Source organism: Mauremys reevesii, linkage group 10 (genome assembly GCF_016161935.1).
Source record: "Mauremys reevesii isolate NIE-2019 linkage group 10, ASM1616193v1, whole genome shotgun sequence".
Taxonomy (NCBI): Eukaryota; Metazoa; Chordata; order Testudines; family Geoemydidae; genus Mauremys; species Mauremys reevesii.
In genome coordinates, this window is record NC_052632.1 from 80,985,466 (window position 1) to 81,009,711 (window position 24,246).

At 45.1% G+C, this 24,246-nt stretch overlaps 3 protein-coding genes across 16 annotated transcripts in view; 1 reads left to right on the top strand and 2 right to left on the bottom strand.

The window, feature by feature from the left end:
- Positions 1–1,929: 1,929 nt before the first annotated feature.
- LOC120373584 (hydroxyacylglutathione hydrolase, mitochondrial) lies at positions 1,930–18,318 on the bottom strand. 4 transcript variants are annotated; one of them, XM_039492217.1, is made up of 9 exons: positions 18,184–18,318; positions 11,115–11,296; positions 10,521–10,585; positions 9,127–9,244; positions 7,930–8,038; positions 7,029–7,132; positions 6,434–6,535; positions 5,453–5,532; positions 1,930–4,777 (listed from the first exon to the last, which is right to left on the bottom strand). In XM_039492217.1, the coding sequence occupies exons 2-9, from the start codon at positions 11,217–11,219 to the stop codon at positions 4,678–4,680; spliced, it is 783 nt and encodes a 260-aa protein (XP_039348151.1). In that variant the 5' UTR covers positions 11,220–11,296; positions 18,184–18,318; the 3' UTR covers positions 1,930–4,677. The 4 variants fall into 4 exon arrangements, with proteins under 4 accessions (XP_039348151.1, XP_039348148.1, XP_039348150.1 ...); XM_039492214.1 differs by lacking the exon at positions 18,184–18,318 and adding an exon at positions 17,967–18,098; XM_039492216.1 differs by lacking the exon at positions 18,184–18,318 and adding an exon at positions 17,977–18,085.
- An 88-nt stretch (positions 18,319–18,406) lies between these two features.
- FAHD1 (fumarylacetoacetate hydrolase domain containing 1) lies at positions 18,407–21,647 on the top strand. The gene has a single exon (XM_039492218.1). The coding sequence runs from the start codon at positions 18,594–18,596 to the stop codon at positions 19,263–19,265; it is 672 nt and encodes a 223-aa protein (XP_039348152.1). The 5' UTR covers positions 18,407–18,593; the 3' UTR covers positions 19,266–21,647.
- Positions 21,648–22,211: 564 nt separating this feature from the next.
- MEIOB (meiosis specific with OB-fold) overlaps positions 22,212–24,246 on the bottom strand; it is a 76,601-nt gene continuing 74,566 nt past the window's right edge. For 10 of the 11 annotated variants that reach the window (XM_039490341.1, XM_039490332.1, XM_039490342.1 and 7 more), the window contains 2 exons: positions 23,658–23,744; positions 22,212–22,689 (listed from right to left, as the gene is read on the bottom strand). In XM_039490341.1, coding sequence (XP_039346275.1) covers positions 22,579–22,689; positions 23,658–23,744 — 198 coding nt within the window. In that variant the 3' untranslated portion in view covers positions 22,212–22,578. The remainder of the gene's footprint in view (positions 22,690–23,657; positions 23,745–24,246) is intronic. The other variant, XR_005585232.1, reaches the window with a different exon arrangement.

Genomic DNA, 24,246 nt, shown 5'->3' on the forward strand with positions numbered 1-24,246 from the left:
ATTTATAATATAAAATTAATTTTTACTGGTTTCAATAAAAACTTTCTGCTACTAATTTTAGTACCAATATTAGGTAATTCAGCATAACCGTTCATAAAAACAAATCAATTTATTGGAAAAATACAACCTGTATACAATTTTCTGATCGTTTGCTTATTACCTGGGTGTAATTCATATCAATATAACTAATAGTTGAGCTTTAAGCTTGTGGGTTATCCACATCCTATATCCTCTAAGAGTCTCATTGCGTATTCAGGCCAGGAATGCCAAAATTTAGATGCCCCATCATAGAAGAAAAATTTTCTGAGAACTCTTCTAGTAAATTGTATTATTTACTGTATTGTTTGTATATTGTATTGTTTACTTCTACTTTACTTATGTACACAATTCAAAGAATGTCTAAAATTTATTTGTCATGATGTCAACATTAGAGAGGGCTGCTGAAAATGAAGATTATTCCATTTTTACAACTTTGCCTTTGTATATATGCAAATATAAAGCTTTTGTGTTTATCTATTCAATGTCCTTCTGTGAAAATAATAATTTTTTTTTTATGTTATGGGGCCTCTTACACGTGACATAGTTTAGGGCCTCAGAATGTCATAATCTGGCCCTGCCTGAGGTCCAGCAAAGCAGCTGTCTTGTAACAATCATTGTACTTTAAAGTGGTTGAATGGTTGTTTCTTTTAATTAGATTTTTTAAAATTGCTTCCTTTGCTACTATAATTAAACTGAGGGCTGATTATGAATTTTAAATTCATACATCTCTATGTCTTCCTGTTTATTACAGCAGGTACAGAATTCTTGGACTTTTTGATGTCCTGATTGTGTATTACCTCACTGCTGGGAAATAGCAAACAAAGGATAAACCGTATCGTGGGGGGGGAGGGGGGGGTAGATGCCAGCACTCCCAAATTCTAATCTCACTTATGCCAATGATTTACTGTGTGATTGAAGACAAGTCACCAACTGTTCCGGACCCAGTGCAGCCCTCATAAGCAGGTGGAATCTCCTTTGGGTGCAGTGGAGATTGGACGCTTCCCCCCAGGGCTGAATTTAAGCCTCTATGCCTCCATTCTCCCCCTCAGGATGCTGCAGATAACAGCAAACTGCTCCCTGCAGAGCTGTTATGTAGTTTAATTTGTAAGTGGAGAGCTAGGGCAGACCCATGGAAAGAACATGTAAGTGCACCTGCTGTATTGCAAACCCTAAGTGTTCAAAAATCATGAGGCTCCCCCCCCCCCAATCTATGAACTATAGTTTGATTGTGGTCTGTCTTTTGCTTCACAGCTGTTTAGTGTTGCTAACTTTCCCAACTATACTGAATAAGGTGGTTTGGGTCTTGCTTGCTAGCAGATCGTGCAGAACTTCTAGCTTCTCTCCATCTCCCCAAATTGTAATTAATTGTGTGCTCTCTCCTTCCTCCATGTTAAAGAGAGACTCTTCCTCTAACAGAAATGCCAAGACCGAAGGCTCAAAGGGCATAGTGTGTTTCAGGGCCGTCTTTTGTTTTCCATTTTAAAGGCGCAACCCTTAGTAATAAGTAAAATATTTACATTTCCATTCTTTCCCTTAGATTACTGCCCCTAGGGATGCTCTGTTTACTCTTCTCTCCACTTTGCAGTAATAACGCTCAAACTGTTTTTCTCTTTTAATTGAAAATGTGCAGGTTTTAGAGACCGTTGGGAAATCTTTGTTTCAGAAACTGCAGTATTTATATCTCACTTTTTAGAGTATGTAAGAAGTCACCCCCCCTAAATTTAATTCATGTCTCTTTAAAATACTTTCATCATGTGACTGTGCTGGATGGCAAGCAAAAAATTAACTCGAATTCAAGAGGAGACAAAGTTCACCATGCCCACGTTACTTATCAGCTCATAAACAGAAGATGAGGAACAAGATTCAACAGAGGCTTGAAATGACTCAGCATTACTGTTTCAGCTGTGAAGCATTTATTGAAAAACATACATTTAGTTGGTAACTGTGCAATCAGAAGAGATACAGGAGGAGAATGTAATTAGGAGCCCAGTTCATTAAGAGATGGGTGTCAGAATTTTTCAAGTGTGTATTCTACCACTTTGTGCTCATATCATGTTCTCACCGGCAAGATGGAAATATTGCACGGTGAACTCCTACAGAAACTGTCCCTGCAAGCTTCCCTCCCCCGAGGCCCTGCTCCTAAGGTACATGCATCTGTGGACATCAAACGTGAGCCTAAGGACACAGAACTTGCACTGTAACAGTGACAGGTGTTAAAAGGGAAAGTATTAATAGCAACATGCATCTTTGCTGCATTTGAGTAATAACCACTGCAGAGCTTAAAACAGATACTACAGTAGCCACACGTTGACTAGTATTCACCCTCCCAATTATCACATATCCAAATGTGGGCACTCTTACATGGCTATGGGCTCTTTAAAAAAAAAAAGAGGGGGGAAGGGGAGGAGAGTCAAAGAGATTTATAGTGATATCCCTGGATGAAAGCCAGAGTCTCCGAGCACTTTACAAACCTACATACATTAGCCCTAGCCCCCTGAAGGCAGGACATCCATGCATTGTTCAACCATGCAGAAACTGAGGGACAGAGGTGGTCAGGGCCTGTCCAAGGTCAGAAACAGACTCCACTGAGGGGAGCCAGGACTCCTCTGCTCTAGCCACTTGGGGTGGGAGGGAAGTTACTTTTGAAAACTATCCTCCTTAAAGCGCAGTTCTCTGAAGACTAGTGACACCAGCTCTGGCTCAGAGATGCAGCTGTGGAAGTTGCTCCGAGGAGGACAGAATGAGCCGCTTGTGTTAATAGGCCGCTTTTGGCCATGTATTTAAAAGAAGCCTTTTTAATAAGGGGGCCGAAACGAACACTGATTTGTGGCACAGATGGCAAGGGGGCACTGACACCATGGCTAGCGCCCCCCCCCCCCCCCACCAGCTCACCTGAAGCCTGTCTTCCAACATGGACACTGACAACTCTGGGCAGCAGTTCTGTGACATGGCAAAATTCTGCCTATTCTCGCCCCACCCCAGCAGTTACTGAGAGATCTGGAAGACCATCCTTTGCTCTGAAAGAGACCAAGTGGTCCTTTTTGTCCACAGTATCAAACCACGAGCAGCATGAAAACAAAGACCCAGAGAAAGGGTGGGGAACAAAATAAATCAGGCTTAATTCACCCCCTCTGTGCCATGCAAGGTCTCTACCAGGGAGGCAGGGTTTCCATGCTGTCAAGCCACTTTCATAAAATTGTGCTCTGTTCACCAGGATTAACAGCGTGTTCAAATGAGCACAGCGGTCTGGAGAGGACGTTCCCGTGTCTGTTTCAGGCTGGCTGCCCACTCCGATCATCTAGATGTGCCTGCCATTCAAACCAGGGAGGGGAGGGTTCTGAGCCACAAGGGCAATGAAAGGAAAGTTTAAGGAACAAAAGTTGTGTTGGAAGACATCCTGGACCTGCCTAGAAACCAGGGCAAGCTTTGATTTCTTTACATTTAACAGGACTCTCTAAAAGAAGCTTCTGCTGGAAGACTAGGAGGTTGCAAGAGCTAAGGGGTTCAACCAGGCAACTCTCGTTTCTGCTCCTTTTGAAGCAGGCCCTGAAGGGTAGCCACTCTTCCAAAATAGCTGGTACCTTGATGATCTTGGGCACAACAGTAACCAGGACTCTCAAATCTTTTGGCTGGAGGGATCAGTTGGGCTAATCCTGTTAGGTGAAAGTAGCATTTATAGCATAAAGAAGCTATCCTGATGGCACAATGGTAGGAGAGGTTAGATCTATGGTCTAACGTAATATCTACTCAAACTTGTAGGACATGCATTTACTCACTAGACCAAGTTAGTTCTCTTTAGGATCATACTGGTCTATCGGCCGAGTCCCTACCTCAGGCTCGGTGTTGTTACAGGCACGATTCATAGTGTGCTTTGGAGGGGAGTCAGTGGGTACATGCAAGCTGCTTTTTAAGCCGTTAATACTCAGCTGTTCATACTTGAAGGCGCAGTCTGAAAAACATGCTGTCTAGAAATTATTCATCTCTAAGATGCAGAAGGAAAGGGGTGGTGGGGAACTAGTCTCTAATGCAAGCTTGGACAGTCTTATTTCTACAGCCAGATGTATCCATATACCAAGCAAGTTGGGCAGCATATTTAATGAATTAGACCCTTAATTGCTGGTGGCAAAGTGAGCACTGCACTATGACGAATGAATGTAGCAGATCTTAAAGTGACAGAATCAGAAAGGTTAATTTCATAAGTTGCAAAAGGATTCTTCTTTAGACAGGCATTTGGTTACGTGTATTCCACAGTTTTGCTTTAATGGTAGAAGTCTCCTGGCCCAATCCTGCAGTCCATATGCAGGTAGTTCTCCTATAAAGCTAACTGAGTCTTCCCCTGGTACGGACTGAGCCCTCAAATGTGCCTTCCCCTCCCACCACCACATACTGAACATGTGTAAGGATTCATGCAAAACCTCACTGCATCTGACAGTTTGCAAGCCAGGAATAAATATTCTTTAACATCTTATAAATATGCCATAGAACATCTCAACAAGAGCAAAGTGCTTTTTTCCCCACTCCCCCTTAAGACAGTTAAAAAAACCTAACTGTGAATGTGTCTCCACCACAACAGAACAATGAAACTTCTAGTTCCTAAAACATGATAAAACTGACAGGGAAGTGTTTCAGGCAAAGTACTCAGTCTTTTGGTACCCTGAAGTTATCCTTCTCTTTTCTGATGGCTCCCATTGTTCGAATGGGGTCGGTTTCCCCAGCATGCTGCTGGACTGTCTTCTCTCTAGCAGAAGTAAAATAGAAAAGCCAATTTCATTTCACTGCAATAAGACTGTGTATAACTCAGACCTGGTTTCACATTTGAGTTGCAATCACACAAACTTCTAGGCAGTATTGCTTGCAAAGTGTCTGCTCACAAGATACTTATCGACCCATGAAGATGGGAGGGCATATCATTGTTTCTTTGGGCTGACCAGCATAATCCAGAACCGAGCCCTGTCATAGCGTTCACAGCTATCTTAAGAATTTTTAAAGCTGCAGTCATCAGCCAGAACAGATTGCAAGTGATAAAATCAACATGCTGAGAGGAGGTGCTTACATTTCCAGATTTGCACTCTAAAAATATACAGCATGAATGAGGAACATATCACTCAGCAAAGAAACGGATCTTCGCTAGAGTCAAATTTTATAGCATTCTTTAGCCAATCATTACACCTTAATCTGTTGGCATAAATCTCTCCCATGATAAATAGCTAAGCATGTGAGAAGTAATGCCACAGAATCACAAGCTCTCGTGCCCCAAAATTTTTTTAAGTGACACCTGTCTCTATCTAAACTGAAATTTGCTGATGAAAGGCCGACCAACACGCTTCGATTGTTGCTTTCTTTAGAGGTCATGGCCTCCCCATTTCCTTATAACCCAGGATAATATGAGGATCAGCCATTCATACACAGATACCTCACTCGCATGAAGGGGTTGTATGTAAACTCTTCTGCAATAGTAGACGGGATAGTTGGTTCGCCACTGTCATATTTTGCCTGTAAAAAAGGGAAGGATTTCTATTTTTATGATGGGTACAGATGTTAAAAGCAATCATCTTCAGTATCATTCAGAAAAGCTAAGACTGTGTTTGTATTGCATCTAGCTGCTCTGAATGCCGCAATGATACAGGCTATCCACAGGCCAGACTGTTCTCACCAGAGGAAAAATGGCATAATCCTCCCCCAAATGGACACATATGTGCAACATTCAAACAGAGCCAGGACACAGGCAGATGCTAAGCAGCCCCATTCATAACCCCTCTAGAAGCAGGGGTGGGACTGGGAAGGACAGAGGGAAGCCAGACATAGGGGCCAGTGCCTGCTCAGAGGGTCTGCAGCTGTCTGGAACCGCCCCTTTGGCATTGCTCTCCCGCTGCTCCCACCAGCAAGCCTACAGCTATGGCCTCTTTGGGATAAAGACAGTGTGCGAGCTCCGCCCATCTGCCTCGCTACCACCGCTAGCCCCAAACCCCTTCGCGCTGCTGGGTCTAACCAAACCCAGAACATGACCTGCCTCAGCCTCCTGATCCCTGTCATTGCCCTCGCCCCACCCCTGCCCTCCACTCGTCTCAGCATCCCTGTCCCTCCCACCAACCACACTCTTACTCTCCTCCTAGCCCCACGGCTTCACCCACAAACCCTGCATGACTTTGATGGAGACTTACAGGTCACCTCCGCCACCACATCACACTGATGCCACTGCCCTCCTTCTCCCTCTTCTTTGTTAGACTCACTGGTTGCATCTTGTCCCACACTTGACTAAGCTCTGAGGCAGTGGCCAGATCTACCTGTGTTTGTAGAATGCCCCCCTCTCATCCCAAAAGAGGCTTTGGGATGCTACCCCACTATAAAATTAATTCTAATAAACCACTAAGCCTAATGCCAAGATCCCACTTACCTTCGCCCAGGCTAGTTTTTGTTGGATGGCAGCGTTATTGGGTTCAACGTGACGGGCAAATTTTAGGTTGTTGATAGTGTATTCGTGACCACAGTAAACTCTCTAAGAGAAGGGGGGAGGAGGGGGAAAACGTTACACTCACACCACTTAACATCCCAGGATCTCAAAGCACCATTACAGAAGTTATGGCTGCAAACCTGGCTCCAGTGGAGTTAATGGCAAGGGCTCATGATCCTCTAGAACATGGATATACATTATAGCCACCTTACGGCAGCACAGGGCAAATGCGGAAGAGATCTGCCTGATGTCACATGGCAGAGCTGGGAAGAGAACCCAGGAGTCTGGCTCCCAAGTCCTCTGCTCTAGCCTGCACTCCCTCTTTATGAGCAGAAGAGGGATCAGTGGACCCGTGCTCCCTTCTCCATGGACCCCGAGCTGTTCTACAAACCAGAAGTCCCTGCCTACAGCCCTTGTTCATTCTGAAAGATCGCTTCCCCCATTTTGAACAACATGGTGTTCGGAAGGTAGTTTCCTTCTTAAGTCTGTAATAGGTTCAGCTTGGTTACTGTGCTAACATGAGATGCGGGATCGATACCGTTTCAGGGTCCAGGCGGCCTAAAATCTCTATCAGTGCTTTGTACATTTCCTCTGGGGTTCCCTCGAAGAACTTCCCACAGCCAGCCACGAACAGCGTGTCACCTGGGAGAGAGGACAGGACACAGTGTCACGACCAGACAACACACTGGAGCAGACAATCCCAGAAAAAGTGTTTTTGGTCCTGTGGCTGGTCACAGCCATATTACAGGCAAGCTTCCCCCACACACAGTTTTAGCACTGCAACCAAGAGATGCGGCTAGAAGGCCGTGCTAGAGATCCAATGGGCATTGTTCTGTAAAGAGATACGGGATGGTGCCTAACTCGTGGTTGTTTGGGTATGCTGATGAGAGCCTATTAAGGAGCAAGCACATGTGACCAAGTTCAAAGCATCAGACCTGCTTCACTCAAGGGAGAATCACCACCCAGGTTTCCAAAGACAAAAAGCCAATGCACCACCCACTAGCATAGTCACCCACCTAGTCGCCCCTCCAGCTAACTACACAACTAAAAAAAGTGGTAAGAAAATACAGGAAAGCAAACATGGAATTTTATTAGCAATCGCTAATTTGGCCCAAGCCTCGCTAGCTGGACAAGTTTAGGGAGATGCCATTTAGTGGGCGGGGGGGCGGGGCGGCGCGGGGCGCATGGATCAGTGTTCATGTCGCACTCCTCATCAGCACCCGGCCCGGGCAAGCTCGTGATCCAACCAGCGGACCAAATTCAATGATTAATCCTGGCCGTGTGCCACCTGAGGCACGTTGCACATACCATCACCGCTCACTTCTTAGTGTAACAAGGAAAGAACCTAAATGTGGATAATCAGGAGAACATGAGCAGAGGAAAGACCTGCATTTCTCAGCAACACAGATCAGAGGCAAAAAAACCACCCAACTCCTCACCTGTAAAGACAGCGGGAGGCTCAGAACTATTTGGTTTAGTCACATAATAACAGATGTGTCCAGAAGTGTGACATGGTGTATAGAGGCATTTCACATGAAGAGATCCCACCTGAGGAGAAAGCCAAAGATTGAAGTTAGGCCACCGTGAACTGGTGGCAAGGGAGGTTAACTCAATGCTTTTCTAGTTGTAGGATTCAGGATGGCACAGTAATTCTGCAGGCAAGTTCTCAGAGCGGCAGAGTAAAATCTCAAGTCAGGTTGCCACAGGGGTTCAGCACTGTAAGGAGAGGGGAGCTTACCAGAGAACTGAGTGTATTACTTAAAAGCAGGTCCTGAGTCACTCATTTACATGCAGGGTGACTCAGCCCTTGGCGTGAATGAGGCCAAGCCAGGAGCAAACAGATTGAGAGACATACAAAACCCAAACAAGTTAATCAAGTGTGAACAGCTACTGCCAGAAGCTGTGTTAAAGGGAAGTGGGCTATACCAAGAGACACATACTAAAACAGCCTGCTCTATGGGGCCATTTATCACAGACATGAGTTAAAATTAAGTGCCACTCCCCCCGCCACACACACACACTTGCCAGCGTCTCCTTGTGCTTCCTTTTTATACATCCCTAACTGTATATTTCTGGGACAAGCAGAATTCCTGTGCATCAGCAACACTGCAGCATGTTTTACTGCACAGGCTCCAAACGTAGCTGGCAGATACCTCCACTGCCGTTAAACCAAAGCTTTGTTCAAAGAACGTTCGTTTGTTTAGCTTAGGGAGAGCACCACCAGCCCTGAACCACTCACTTCCTCAGGCCCAGTACTGCAGTCCAGCCAGAGCAAGGAGGAGAGAGTCTCCACTCTGTGTCTGCTGACCTACAGCAGCTCATTTTTAAACCTCAGCCTTAGACACTTACCTGGCCTCCATCACCATAGTGTCTAAGCACCTCACAATCTTTAACTGCATTTATCCTCACAACACCCCTGTGAGGTAGGACAGTGGTATTATCCCCACTGTAAGGCTGGAGAACAAAGGCAGGGACTTGTCCAAGGTTACACAGGGACTCTCTGGCAGAGCAGGGAACTGAACAGGTTATGACTGATGAACCCTCTAGTGGCTGTCTATGCAGAGACCTACGCCACCTATCCAGCTCTAGACAGGCTTCTCAAGTGAAAGGCACATTCCAGATTTGTTATTTTTTACCTGAAATGATGTAGAGTGAGACACTTTCTGTGTCAAGGCTCCCACTCGGTTGTCTCCCCCATACACTCTTAACCCAGACTCCATCTTCACAAGCTTCTCGTTACCCCCGGCATGGTCCCTAGAAGGTCAAAAGGTCACATTTTGGGAGGCCACAAGATGCATTTCTTACAGCTCTGGCCCTCCTCTAGCTACACTGCAAAGTCCGGCTAGTGACTGGGCATTGAATTTTGCCACCTTTCGTAGTGTAAGCAGCTACTTTTTTTTGGTTTCCCTGAACTTCACCTCCACACACAGTTTCAGAAGATTCATGGTCACCAGCTCCTCCCTGAGGCTATGCCCCATCAAAGCTATTGCTTGACTTCATTGTTCAATTATGTTTTAAGAGGAAGACTGGGGCGATTTCTGCTGTGGGTTTCCCCATTGCACCTGTGCTGAAGTCAACGGGGTATGTGCTCATTACAAAAAAAAAAAAAGGCACAAAAACCAAGCCACATCACTGACAAGACGTGATGGTTTTCAGGAGAGCTGCAGGAAGATTACAGATCTCAATTCACAATGTAACAGCTTTTTAAAGTCTGCAACATGAGATTTTAGAATTGGATATGATCTTTTCTGCAGAGTAAGAAGAGGGGCTAATGGGACATGGGCCCACATCCTTAGAGGTATTTAGGCACTTTGATGCCTCAATACTGCAGTGGATCTGTGCTTTGGACTCTGTCATGATGGGTGCTATACAAGTACACAGCTAGGTCAGTTAAACAGAAGCCCTTGTGTGAGTCATTCTATTTTATTGCTATGAGAAAGCTGGTAGTGTCACCAGCTCAGTTCAATAGCCTAAGCTTGTATTAAAAGTGCGTCCTTAGAGCTTTCATTCCCACCAAACTTTAAATTAGATAGATTTACACAACACCCATCTGAACAAGATGCCAAGCGAGACGAAGCCAGGGCAACTGTCAAACCGGTTTCCTCACTCCACTTTCCCTGGGGCTTGATTGGGCTCTCAGTTATGCACACGCAGCATCCAGCAGTGATAAATGCATGCACATACCCAAGGACCAAACTCTGCCTCCAGTAATCTGCTTTGTTGAGGTCGGTCCTCCTGTCTCTGGACTGGATTCCAAGCCCAGTGAAGCCAGTGGGCAGATTGCCATTGACGTCAGTGGCTCTGGATCAGGCCCATTAAGCCTAACAGGGAACCGACTGGTAAAGGCGCCTGAGAGATGACAAGTACATTTCCACCGCGCCCTGGCTCCTCTGAGCAGGAACTCAAAAGGTGGGGACCAATATTATCTGGAAGAACCACCCTTGAATTGTGCTTTGGATGAACAGCTGCCTCCAAAGGCAATTCTGTCCTAAGGAAAACAGATTAGGACATCGTAGAACGTAAGTGTTACCAATGGTGATGGGTGGTTAGAACCGTAGTCAGCTTCACGCCGTGCTTTCTGACCACTTCCACAACCTACAAACAGAGCATCAGCGAAACATTAGAATTCACATAACCTGGCGGAAGCATGGCCTTGACCATGAGTAGGGGCTTTTGTGCCTCAATTATGGTTTGTAAGGAACTGAACCAGAACCTGCATCCCAGAACTTGGGCAAGGCTCCCATTAACTTTGCTGGGAATGATGCTGACGTAAGGACTGCCAATCAGGTCAGCAGGGCTTGCCAGACTGGATTAGTCCAATGTCCCAGCTGCGGCAAATACTTGTTACTACATAGGAAGCCAAGAAAAACCTCCATACTGCACCCAGGGCAGATAAAGGGGGGAAAATATCCTTCCCGGTCACGTCTCAAAACAAACACAATTTGATTACCCTTATCCGAGCAGCTGTATGGCCCAGTAAGCATGACACTGTCCAGCCTTTTTACCCCAACCCAGAGCAAGGCTCATGGTTAATCATTTCCTGCATTTAAATGCAGGGTTAGCTTAGGCAGCAGCAAGCCAAACCCAGCTCCCTTTCACCAGGCAAAGCGCTCTGGAGCGTTACCTTCTGGGGTTGCACAGGGTCAACAATCGCTGCCTCTTTGGTTTCCTCATCGATGATGAGATACATGTAGTTGTCCGTGAGGGCCGGAAGCAGCTCCACCTTCATGTTGGTCTGTGTGACTAGCTTAGACTTTCTCAGATCAGAGTTGGTGTGAAGGAAGCCAGCTCCTGGCCGTGTTGCACCTGGGGATGCAGAGGATATTTAAAAACAAGGTTGGTGCAGCAGCAAAACTGGTGGGGAGGAAGAGTACAGGGGATCCTGTGGCCCTGAACTCCAAGGCTCCGAAGGGCCCCGGAGAAGAGCAGCATGTGGCTTAATGCTGTCTCCCGCTGGAGCTGATATGGGCTGCCACATCCAGGAGGAAAAATCAAGGGTACAGGAGGGGTGAATTCTCCCAGGCAGGATCCACCTGCCACAACGAGGAGCCAAATCGCTATCACCCGGCAGTATGGCCCTGCTTCCCCAGCAACACCCAGGAGAAAACCTGGCAAATCACCACAGAGATGAGAAACAAGCCCCGCCCCATGGCGCTTACAGTCAGCAATGAACCTATTTGCATGAGCAAAGTTACACGAGGTCTACGTGATTGCAGGATTGGGCCCAATTTGAGACCTGACAGAGGGGTAACAGAGCAGGCAGAGGGGGGTGGAGAAGGGCAGACAGCTGTCACAGCAGAAGGACTATGGAGTTAACAGCAAAGGCCAGTGTACAGCACAGTGGAGCCAAAATAAATAAAGATGTTTTAGAGCCATGTTTCTCAACAGCCAGTCCAGAGACCAGTGCCAGTCCCAGAGATCTCCCCGGCACAGCTTAGAAAGGCAGCATGCCAGTCCCCGGTATCAGAAAGGTTGAGAAATGCTGTTTTAGAGCACAGACAGACACCTTTGGCTCATTCCTTGTAGGCACCATAGCCGCATCATAGGGCAAAGGGGGAGAGAATGCAGGAGAACGCTGGCCTCCCCTCGGCATACAAGTTATTAGCCAACATATGCTCTGGAGGAAAGGTTTGGGTTAGTGGGCTGCAGCCACTCAGGTGTGACAAAACGAGGTGTTCTGCTGTTTGCTTTGGGTGAAGCGTTTCAGCAGATCCAGGACATGTCACACAAAAACAGCCCAAAGTAAAAAAGAAGCCGGCTTAACTCTGCATGGAATCAGTATCTAAGAGAAGAGCTAATGGGCAAAAGGATCAGCCATTTAAATGGTGGGGATGAGCAAGAGATGATAGCCCACCTGGCCTCCTCTTTCTCGAGCCTCTAGTCACCTACTCACCAATTTCAGGGCTCCTGTGTGTAGGTGTTAAATAAAGACACTCCATTCAGGAGGATTACTGTAGCCTGTAAAATCCTGCTCAGCGGAAGCCAGTTGTCCGGGATGAAATTCACCTCTATGGAGAGGGCCAGCACAACATTAGTATTACAGAATCACTGAGAGATGCAAGACCAAGGCCCCATTGTGCTGGGTGCGGTACAGACACACACAGTTAGAGACAGTCCCTGCCCCAAAGTACATACAGTCTAAACGGACACGGTGGCGGCCCAGAGAGGGGAACTGACTTGCCCAGAGAGAGGAGGTCACACAGCAGCTCAGTGGCACAGGTAGGAATAAAACCCAGTGCTGCTTCCTCACAATATGCCTTGTGCTGGCTTCTGTCTGTGGGATAGTTTCACCCACCATAGATAGGAGAATAGGAAAGAAGAAATATCTAAGTTTCTGGAAGAGGTTTCCAAACAGGCTTTGGGATGCACAGTACACAGGCATCGCAACAGTGGAGACACGCCAGACCTAGAGTTACAATCCAGCTTCATCGGTGTTATGAGCATTTGGCACATGGAAAAGCCTTTAAGCCACAAACTCTCACACACACAGTTTGAAACCCTCCCCCAGGACATTTAAAGTATTTCTAAAATTTAGATCTCACACACACACACACCCTAGAAGTGCAGGAGAAATTAGGACTTTGGAGACACAATGCACCAACAGGAAATGTAGGGAAACAGACTCCAGCTCTTCATAGCCAGCTCTTACAAGATGAGTTCAATGAAAGACCTTCTCTCCCCGCATTTGTTCCTTCCCCCAAGAATCTTCCACCCACCCCATAACCTCTTTCCTCAAATGGCTTGGAAGCCTCTAAAGGGAAGAGGCAGGACAATGCAGTACCTCAGCAGAGACAAACAGCAGCTACTAGCATCAACAGGGATTTTAAGCAACAAGAAACAGCTTCAGCGAGGGAGCAGTTCTACTGATCCACTATGTTGCCTGGAGGTCTATTAACAAAATCCTCCTTAAATAGGTCACTGAGTCTCAAGAAGGACCAGTCCCCCACTCTGTTAGCGTGACAAAAACTGAAGCCAAATTGAAGTTCCTTATGGCAACTACTGACCTATTTAGTCCAAAGTGTCTCTCACTCTGCTGACAGCAGCAGCTCTTTGTCTAAGCAGCAGAACCTGTTTCTGTCCCAACCCTGTGAGACTTTTCAGGCAGTTTCTCCCTTGCAGAGCTGCCAACTGTTGCAATTTTATCACTAGCTGGCATTTTTCTAAAAGCCCCAGCTCCTGGAGGAAGGGGATTGTGTGAGAATCTCAGCCTGCATTTTTAAACTAGGATTCTAGCCCCCACATTTCAGGCAAAAACCTGATGACCTACATGCACCCTAAAGGCTCAGAACTCAGAAGCCAAATAAAAAATCCCCCAAATATTTAGCTTTAAAAAAAAAGTCTCATGGTTTTCTGAGGCCTGACAGAATTTTTGTCTGTTTGCAATTGGCAATGTTGTGCTTGCCAAGATGAAATGCCCTTCTCTCCCCGTCTCGCAACGTAGAGTCTGCCCATGGCTATATCAAATGCTTCAGATGAATGCACTTTCGCTCTGATCTAGCTTCTGACGAAGCCAGTGGGTAGAACTGCCCTAGCAAGGGTGGAACCTGCTCCCCCGATCAAACAGCCTCATATGGGAATTCAGCCGTCTATCTGCCCAGAACAGAAACCGGCTGTCCTAATGCCAGCGAGAACTGATGCACAGCAAAGGAGACAACTGTGTTGCTTTGAACTGTGCTGACACAAGGGGCTGGTGTTTCATTTTACTCCCAGGACTCCAGCCCAGTGTTTTCTGAGATTTGGCAAATCATAATTTTCCTGGAGTGCCATAAGCACAGCTGGAAACAGAAATTGCAATCAAGGCAGCTTCTGAACAAGCCTCTCAGACAGCTCAGTAATGTCCATGTTTGAGGAGAGACCTTGTAGTCTTGTTATAGCTTATAAAAAACAAGCTCTGTAGAACTTTAGAATATATGTTAAATCTACTGCGGAGCTTAACTTTGCAACAATCAGAATCTCTGCAACCATCTCAGTACTGGCAAGTGTAATAACCTGTTGGAAAACTTACGAGGCAGACAGTTGTTGCTGTAGGTCCCCTTTGGCTTATTTATCTGACCCAGAGTCCTCCCCTCCACATCTCCCTTCTGCCTCATATGAAATTAGAGCGTAAGATTAGCAAAGGAAGAGAGTGCAAGAATCTAAAATGCAATACTGCAAAGAAAATCCCCAACTCCGAAGCATAATAGAGCATACACGTAAAAGGTATTTGACACAGAAGACACTTTAGCATCCATACCTGCCAACTGGTGTTATGGAGCAGGGAAATCCTTTTTATAAAAATAAGTATCATTCCTTGGCAGGAGAAACACCAAAAACAAACGAATCCTTCTCCCCTGCCACAAATCTGGTGTACTTTAATAGGTAAAACCATTTCCTCATCTCACCCAACTCCCTTTATAGTTAAATTAGGCTCTCACCCCGCAAACACTTATGCACATGCTTAAATTTTAAGTAAGGAAATAGTCCCATTGACTTAAAGGTAACCATACTAATATTTGCAGGATCTGGGCCCAAGTTATTGACCAGATCCTTGAGAGACGGTTTTCATTCAAATACTTGCCTTTAAAATACCAAAGTGCAGTTGAAAAAAAAAAACAAAAAAACACCCAAACAATAATAGGGTGCACGCACTTTGAAACGCCCTCCAAATTTCCAACTGTATCTCAGACCTAGTTTTCAGAGCTGTTCTCATCTGGCCTACAGGTGTATAATTTCTTATCAGAACTAGTTCTATTTAAGATGTCATTTAGCCTCATAACATTGCATAACTGGTCTCACTATCCAGTACCACATCACAGCATTTATTTCAATGTCACTACATCAGCCTTAATAAAGTGTGCCCTAAAATATTAAGGCCTAATTGTTTTATTTTCATACTGTTCCTTAATATGTTATCATACTTGGGGTCTGATCCAAAGCCCATTGATGTCAACAGAAAGATTTCCATTGACTTCAGTGGGTTTGGGATCAAGTTCTTTGGTCATATCTTCTGGGACCACTCTTCAGTGTGCAAGTGGGATTCTGCTCTTGAAGAAGGGCGTGTCTGCAGATAGGAAACTGTTCCCATTATCCAGCATATGGATGTATGCTGAGGACACAAAGAAGGAAAGAAGCAGAGTTTAATGCAAGATTTCTGTATGAGAGGTGTTATGAATCCATTCCTTCTACACTATTAGGGATCAGATAGGAAATCGATACTTATATTCTGAATCTGGTACCTGCATGTTTTATGTTCTGCATTCACTGTTTCTTCTCCAGGTAGAATGGACTACAACAAACTACTTCTTATATCAGTTGTGATACTTTATCTTTTTGGTCATACTGCTTGCATGGTTCTCAGAATTTCAATATGACTTATGCTTTTGTTTGTCTTGCTACCACTGGAAAGTGATTAATGCAATATGCATAGTACCTCCCAGAAATACATCTGGGAAGGGCCAGTCACATAATTACCCTAACACTACTTAGCACTTACGTAACGCTTTACATGTTCAAAGCACTAGGCAAACAGTCAAGTTCCAGCAAACGATGGGGTCCCTAATGAGCCAAAGGGATGACAGAGTTGCTCACAAAATACTGTGCACTTTTCAAGTTTGACAGCCAATGTAGTCAATAATAGATGGTTTAGCGTCATTCCTACAACTGGACCCATGTAAAATTCTCTGCTCCTTACCTCACTGGGACTCGGGGTGATAAATTCACATTAAAATCAGAGTTTCAAAGAAGTTCTGTAACTGATTAAGTTTGTTATTGTTTCTAAAAGTTACTAATACAACCCCTCACACACACAATATTTTTAGTTTATCAATAAAAACAGTCAGGGCTGGGTTTTCAAAATATTCTCCAGGAGCATTTCCCACCCAATCAGTCAGACTAGATGATCATAATGGTCCCTTCTGACCTTAAAGTCTATGAGGTGCAGGAAAGCCAGAAATGAAACAAACAACAAGAAAAAGGGAAATGTCACCTAGGTGCAGTCAATCTATGGAGTGAACTTCCCCCCAAAAATCCCTCAAGCCCTATGTGGCAAAACAACAACATTCAAGCTGTAAGCGCCTGAGGTGTCACAACCAGGGTTACAGCCCAACAGGAAGGGAAGCGTCTGGGGTTCTGATTTTTTAACCCGATGGCCCATTTTTAACTAGGGGATGGTTTTCCCCACATTGTCCTTGTTCAGTATAGGGGGTAGCTGTGTTAGTCTGTATCCACAAAAACAACAGGGAGTCCGGTGGCACCTTACAGACTAACAGATTGATTTGATCATAAGCTCTCGTTTTTAACCCACGAAAGCTTATGCCCAAATAAATCTGTTAGTCTTTAAGGTGCCACCGGACTCCTCGTTGTCCTTGTTCAGCCGCCTGCAAGGTTATTTCAAGCCCAGCCCTGAAGTTATTACAATGGCCCAGCCAGAGGCAGACACACCCTGGCCCAGATCAACTCGACAGGGCTGGTGCAGCCCCAAAAGGGCTCTCTCCCGCGGCCCGGAGCAGACACACCGCAGGGGGTGGGAGAGGCGACCCCCCGGCTCTCTGCCCCCTGGCAGGCTCGCTTGCTGGAGAGGCAGCAAGGCGGGGCGGCTATTGCAGCAGCAGCAATAATGCAACGCGCTGGGCACGGCCAGGGGGTCCCCGGAGGCGAGCCCCGCAGCGGAGCCCGCTCCGGCAGGTGGTGCCTGCCAAGAGCCTCCCGGGCCGCCTGCCACGAGCGCCCGGCGCCGCCACGTACCCGCTCGGAGCCCCGCCGCCGCTCCCAGGAAAGCCAACGCGCGGCCGAGCCTCCGCCTGCTCCCGCAGACCATGGTCCAGGGCGGCGGGGCTGCCTCCGCGCCAGCCCCAGCCTCAGCCCCTTTCCCTTTCCTCCCTGACCCGCCGCCAGCCAATCGCGCCGCCGCTCGCAGGACCAGCCCTCCCCAGCTGGGAGGCGAGCCCGGGACGCCGCCGTGCGAGGCAGGCCGCTCGCAGGGGGAGCTGGGCTGGAGTCCCCGCTGGCCTCCTGGCTCCTGCGGTCCGGTCTGCGCCGCCCCCCGCCCCGGCGCTTGCAGGGTCCCCCCGATTGCACCGACCCCCTGCCCCGGCGCTTGCAGGGTCCCCCCGATTGCACCGACCCCCTGCCCCGGCGCTTGCAGGGTCCCCCCGATTGCACCGCCCCCCGGCCCCGGCGCTTGCAGGGTCCCCCCGATTGCACCGACCCCCTGCCCCGGCGCTTGCAGGGTCCCCCCGATTGCACCGACCCCCTGCCCGGGCGCTTGCCGGGTCCCCCGTTTTGCACCGACCCCTGCCCCGGCGCTTGCAGGGTCCCCCCGATTGCACCGACCCCCTGCCCGGCGCTTGCAGGGTCCCCCCGATTGCACTGACCCCCTGCCCCGGCGCTTGCAGGGTCCCCCCGATTGCACCGCCCCCTGCACACGAAGCGATCAGAGTCCCCCCGATTGCACCGACCCCCGCCCCGGCGCTTGCAGGGTCCCCCCGATTGCACCGACCCCTGCACACCAAGCGATCAGAGCGGCGGCTCGCTCCTTCGGCATCGGCAGTTCCCTCTCCTCCTATGTAACGTCCTTGCACGCCCGCTGATTGCATCAGGGACGCTGCACCACTGGCGGGGTGAACCAGCCGGTGCATTTTAATGGAGTGCACCGACCCGGCAGCAGCCTAAGGGGGGGGGGGGGGGGAAGGCTTTGCCTGCTTGTTTCAACTCACTTCTCTTGTGATTTTTTTTTTGGTCTCATCTCCACTTTGTTCACGTTTCTGCTTATTGCATTAGGGACGAGGTGCCACGTGCAACTTGCCCTGGTGCGTTTTAGTCCTTCAAGCGGTTGGTAAGCTATAAAGTACCCATTGCACCGCATTTGAAATGTAAGGTAATAATGTGCTGATACGGAGCGGGGAGGGTGGCTGGCAATGCATTAAATTCGCTGATTGCAGCTTCGCCCAGGGGAAAAAGCAGGGGCGGAGCCATGTATTCATATACAACTCTATGGTTTTCAGCTGAGAGCAATTGGATTGGTGCAGAAAAAATGTGTCTCCTCTGGCCAGCCGTAGCTGTCAGATGATTGTTGTGCCCTGGTCACAGTTCATCTTCTGACACAGAGGGAAGTTTTGCAGGGATCATGGCTTCTTCCAAGCCTTTGGCCAGGTTCTGGGAATGGGGCAGAAACATCATCTGCGTGGGGAGGAATTACGCAGAGCATGCCAAGGAGCTGAAAAATGCTCTCCCCGCCGAGCCCCTTTTTTTCCTGAAGCCTTCCTCAGCCTATGTCCGGGAAGGAGACCCCATTATCAAGCCTTACTACTGCAACAGTCTGCACCATGAGGTGGAGCTGGGCGTGGTGATTGGGAAGAAAGCCCACGCTGTCTCCCAGAAGGCTGCTATGGACTACGTGGCAGGTTATGCCCTGTGCTTGGACATGACAGCCAGGGACACCCAAGCTGAGTGCAAGAAAAAGGGCCTTCCCTGGACCTTAGCCAAAGGCTTCAATACGTCATGTCCGGTTAGTGATTTTGTGCCCAAGGAAAAGATACCAGACCCACACAAGCTGCAGATCTGGCTCAAGGTAAATGGTGAGCTGAGGCAAGAAGGGGAAACCTCTTCTATGATTTTCTCTATCCCCTACATCATCAGCTATATCAGTGAAATCATCACACTGGAAGAAGGGGATCTGATTTTGACAGGTAGCCCCAAAGGTGTTTCTGCTGTACAGGAGCACGACGAGATACATGCTGGAATAAACGGCATCATCAGTATGCAGTTTAAGGTGGCACAGCAATCACGCCAATCTTGATGGGGGAATCTGTCATTTCTTTTGGGGGAGCGCTCTACAGCTGCCTTTTAAAACAGCCAAAGAATGAAGAAATACCTAGATGTCTGTTCCCCAGTAGCCTAAAAGAATGTATCGCCCAATCCTCTTGGAAACAATGAAGAATCAAACGTACTGAGATAAATTAGGTTTTGTGAGCCTTCTTATAAAGGCCCCTGATAAGGACTACCACTGTTGTGAAAGTCAAGCTTTTCACATTATTGAATGGCACACAGATCCAGCTAAAAATATGTATATGGTAGAGAAGCACTCAAGCAATCTGGTTAATGTGTTATATTTAAAGGAAGCAGCTTTAAAAAGGAGAGCTGGGAGTGTGTGAGAGAAAGGGAATTGTGATGAAATGCCAGTTTAGGAAGTACTCTAATGAAATTAGTTTAAATTAAATGTTCTGTCATACTGTTTTTGCCCTAATCCTAAAACTAATTTAGTGCTCCAGGCATACTGTCTTTAAAATAAACATCGATTTTTGCTAAGGCATGCTGAGGTCCTTTAAAATAAGTGTCCACAAATTTAAAATTGTTTAAGAAAATCAGCATTATTCTCAACACTTTTTTTTTTTACTGCCCATTAATTTTTTTGGTGGGGCAAGGTGACATTATCGGCACATGAAATTTGGTCTTGTTAAAGGAAAAAATCACTGTGGTATACTGCACCACAGGTGCATGTTTGCTTCTTTTATGTGACTGTCATTGAAAGCAAATTGTTTTTGAAAGGAGGTTAAAAAATTAAAGGATAGCTGGCATACACAATATACAGTATATTTACAGCTGGTCTGGTAATTAACTTGGAATTATATGTCCTCAAAATCATTTACGTGATTGCCACGAGGTCTCGTTAACTGCAGCACTGCATAAGCCTTCTGGTGGCTGATTAACAAGTTTTGAGGAGAAAGCTGGGTGCTCCTAATTCAGAGGTGAATGCTGCATCAGTACAAGTCATTGGGCAGCCAGAAGGGGAAAGGCATTTTATAAAACACAGCCAACTATAAAATGGGGATAAACAAGGCTCTCTCACCTTTGCTAAGTGCTTTCATTTAATATTTATTAAAATTAGCAAAATTTAAAATCATACCATTACTTCTAGCAAACTGTGTCTTTAAAGAGAATTACTTGATCCAGGTATTAGTAAAAAACAAAACAGCTTTAGGGAAATTTTCAGCAGTTGGGATCCAATTGCCACATAAGCAAAGTGTCTTGTCCAATAGAAAATCCCCTTGATACTCTTAGCATTGAAAGTTCACAGCTTCTGCAGAAGGCCAACTTAATGAGAGGAAAGATCAGCCTCTACCAGAAGCCCAAAATCCCACAAACAGCTTTCCAATTAACACTGTGCATAATGTCAGAATTTCTATTAGTTTATGGCTGGTCCCCTGGTACTGGCTTTCCTTGTTTCCAGGTGCTTGGTAACATCAAAATACAGCAAAAAATAAAATATTTTCATAACTATACTTTCCCACGTAAACAATTCCTGTTATCGCAGCAATGTTACAAGTTCATGATTGGGGGGAAAAGGTGGCCAGTGCACTCATGTATGCAGAAAGATGTAGTCCACAGACGTTCTAAGATGTGGTATATATTGTGGAAAAGTTTGAGATTCCCTAATTTTAAAAAATCCCTTTTCCTCCTCAAATATAGCTGTGCAGCAAATAGATGAACCTAGAACAGGAGTCACACATAACCAAAAGGAAAGGGGATGTGGGCTTAGCAATGGGTTAGCAGCTGATAAAGCTTTTTGGACAGAGAACTTTTCAGTGCAAAGGTATTCTAATCACATTTTTTATGTCTGGGATGTGCATCTTTTGGGCCTTCTGTTGCTCTTCCCTCACAGACTTCGTTCCTCAAATAAGTCAGGGAGAGCCGTTCATAGCATGCTTTGGGCTCTATCTTCCCATATGTTGTAGGATCTCATCTACACTACAAATAGAATTGTACTGAGGGCCTGATTGCAACCACAGTTATCCTCTAATACAGTTAAACTATGGTTCCATTTTAAAGCAGACAGTCATGTTTGGAATCATTTCGTCAGCTTTGGACTGTGGTCCTTTCTAAGTTCATGTCAAGCTGACTAATTTCTGTGGAAAAAAACACCTCCATGTCAGAACCACCCTCATTCTGAGGGAATCTGCGGACAAGCTCGGTGCAGTGTCATTCTTAAGAAGTCTGATTGCCATATGTAGAAATTGAGCTGGGGAGTCTACACGACTCCATTGTGGAGAAGCAGGAAGCACAGAAGGTCTATTTGTGATGGCTCTTAACCTTTCCAGAGTATGGAAACTCTTTCAGGAGTCTGATTTGTCTCGTCTCCCCAAAAAATTTCACCTCACTTACAAACTACATGCTTACAAAATCAGACATAAAAATACAAAAATGTCACAGTGCACTATTACTGAAAAATTGCTTACTTTCTCATTTTTACCATATAATTATAAAATAAATCAATTGGAATATAAATATTGTACGTACATTTCAGTGTATAGTCTATAATGCAGTATAAAGAAGTCGTCGTATGAAATTTTTACTGACTTCGCTAGTGATTTTTCTGTAGCCTATTGTAAAACTAGGCAAATATCTAGATGAGCTGATGTACCCCATGGGTACGCAGAGGTCTTCCAGGGGGTACATGTACCCCTGGTCGAGAACCACTGGTCTATTGTGTTTTGTAATTTAGAATTACAGGAATTTTCCCCAAAAAGGAGTGGTTATCCTCTTCGGCTAGAGAACACAGAACTTCAGTGGGCCAGCAGTCACAGAAAATCATTTTTGGCTAGAGAGAATTCCGTTTTTATTGCATTGTGATCGCTACTCTCCCACGCTATACAAGATCACAGATCATATCTACCGCAATAATTCAAGAATTATAGTTTTAGAATTTCTTTCCTATGGGTATATTGTAATAAAAACATGTTTGCAGTTTAGATTAAATAACTGTTTATTATCCCTTTGAGCATTTTTCAAAATTTATTAGAAACTGAATGAAAATTGTTTCCCTTTCTACTTAAGGGGCTTAATTCAACAGAAAGTGCATCAAGATGCCAGACAGATTTTTTCCTAAAATGACCCCTAAATAAGCTTTTCTAAGATGAATAATATAAAATAGAAAGATCAAGAAGATATAGGCCTATTTGTAAAGTTCAGTAATAAACCTGTTACTCTTTTACCAATCTAAATACATTTAACAAAATACAAGTATTGCATCAAACATCTTTTTTTATAATAATGTCATTTCAATGCAGTACAACCTTTTAAAATCCTTCCAGCTGTTAAAAAGCCAAACAATGTTATTTTCTTCCTTTTCCTGACAAGCTCTGACTGGCCTCTACAGGATCTGCTAGTTTGCATGAAAGCAAGTTCACTCTCAATCCGGTTCTCAAACTGGGTGACAAAACCAACTGTAAAAATAAAGAATTGTATTTTTTCTGCAAAACATTTCAAAACTTCTTGTTTTCAAAGTTATATACAATATTTCCCGTCTCAATGAAGCATATTGCTTAATATGCCTATGAATATCAAAGATAAATGCTTCCATTTTATGAGAACCAGAGACTGTGTGGGATAAGGAGAGGTATGTGTTATAAAGAGTTAAGTTTAATGAATGTTAAAGAAAAGTTTGAAGCCAGGTTACAGTAGCTCTATAACAGGCCATTTTATAAAAAAGGGAGTACCATACAGTGCACAGTAAAGTGTATGGTTTAAAAAAAAATCAGGCATGTTGCATCAAAGCAGCAAATGTTTTAACAATTCACTTCTCCAGCTGTGTGGGTCTGTATTATTGTTGCCATTCCCAAGACAGCTAGAGACTCTAGATACTATCATATTCCCTTCCCCAAAGGCAAAGCCATGTGTGTGGTTTTTTTTAAAGTTTTAATTTGCATAATTAAATATGAAAGGTAATATTTACACAATCCTAGACACAGTACAATATAATCAAATATGTAACTTGGTCCCTGATCCTACAAACATACGCATACTTAAGTTTATGCACATGAGTAGTCCTAATTAGGTCAATGGTACTAATATGTTTACAGTTAAGCACATGCACAACTCTTAAGAAGACCAGGGCCCTAGTCAGCAGTGGCCAGATCCTGCAGGTCTCACTCAGATTTTGCCTGAGTAAGGCCTACAGAAGTAGCCATCCTGCTGTCAAAACCCAATAATGAGGACATTTATTTTCTTGTATTATATTGTATTATACAACAATTATATGCATATAAATTCATAGACCGTTTAACTGTCAATAAGTACACTAGGTGACTATCTTATGACTGTTAAACATCATTTTATTTTAATATAAAAAATCCTTTCCCTAACTGACACTAACAAATGGTTTACTTGTTTAGTGATAACACTACATACTTACTTTAAAATAAATTTTGCTTCGTTCCAGAAGAAGGTGCCATTTTAATGCTGTCTTCTGCTCTTCCGTCAGAGTGAGGAATTCATGGACCTGTTGAAATGATCAAACAACACACTTATTTCTGAAACACATTAAATTATACATGTGAGTGAAAATCACTTTCAGAAGATACTAGAATGACCACAAACTTAATGCCCTCAAAGGAAAATGTAAAACTCATTTCTTCAGTCTAATGTTCCAACAATCATATCTCACCAAAAAAAAATTTAGCAAACAGAAACGCTTCCCACCAACTGGCGGATGGAAAGAGAGAGAAGCTGTTCACTTTAATAAACTTGTAAAGCTATCAAATATCACAGAGATGCATGTTTTATAATTACCTAGATATATTGGGTAGAATAAACTGCTTAATGTTCAGAGAGGCAGATTAATGGAAATATCAACTATGTCTCCAGGAAAGTGTAATTTTTAAAATGAAAAAATAGGGATCTTCTGTTGAATCTCTTTTAATCAAAGTAAAGTTTTAAGAGGATCAGCACCGTTATAAATTCTTAAATAAATTTAAATATGATTACTTCTTTCTAGGCATTTG

What these genes read in the sequence shown, in the direction of transcription:
- LOC120373584 (XM_039492214.1), bottom strand. Translation starts at nt 18,063, where the DNA reads ATGCAATCAGCGGGCGTGCAAGGACGTTACATAGGAGGAGAGGGAACT. An exon ending in CTCACTCTACATCATTTCAG is followed by an intron (nt 8,039 to 9,126) that starts GTAAAAAATAAC and finishes CTTTCTCCTCAG; the next exon opens with GTGGGATCTCTTCATGTGAA. An exon ending in AACCCCTTCATGCGAGTGAG is followed by an intron (nt 4,778 to 5,452) that starts GTATCTGTGTAT and finishes TACTTCTGCTAG; the next exon opens with AGAGAAGACAGTCCAGCAGC.
- FAHD1 (XM_039492218.1), top strand. Translation starts at nt 18,594, where the DNA reads ATGGCTTCTTCCAAGCCTTTGGCCAGGTTCTGGGAATGGGGCAGAAAC.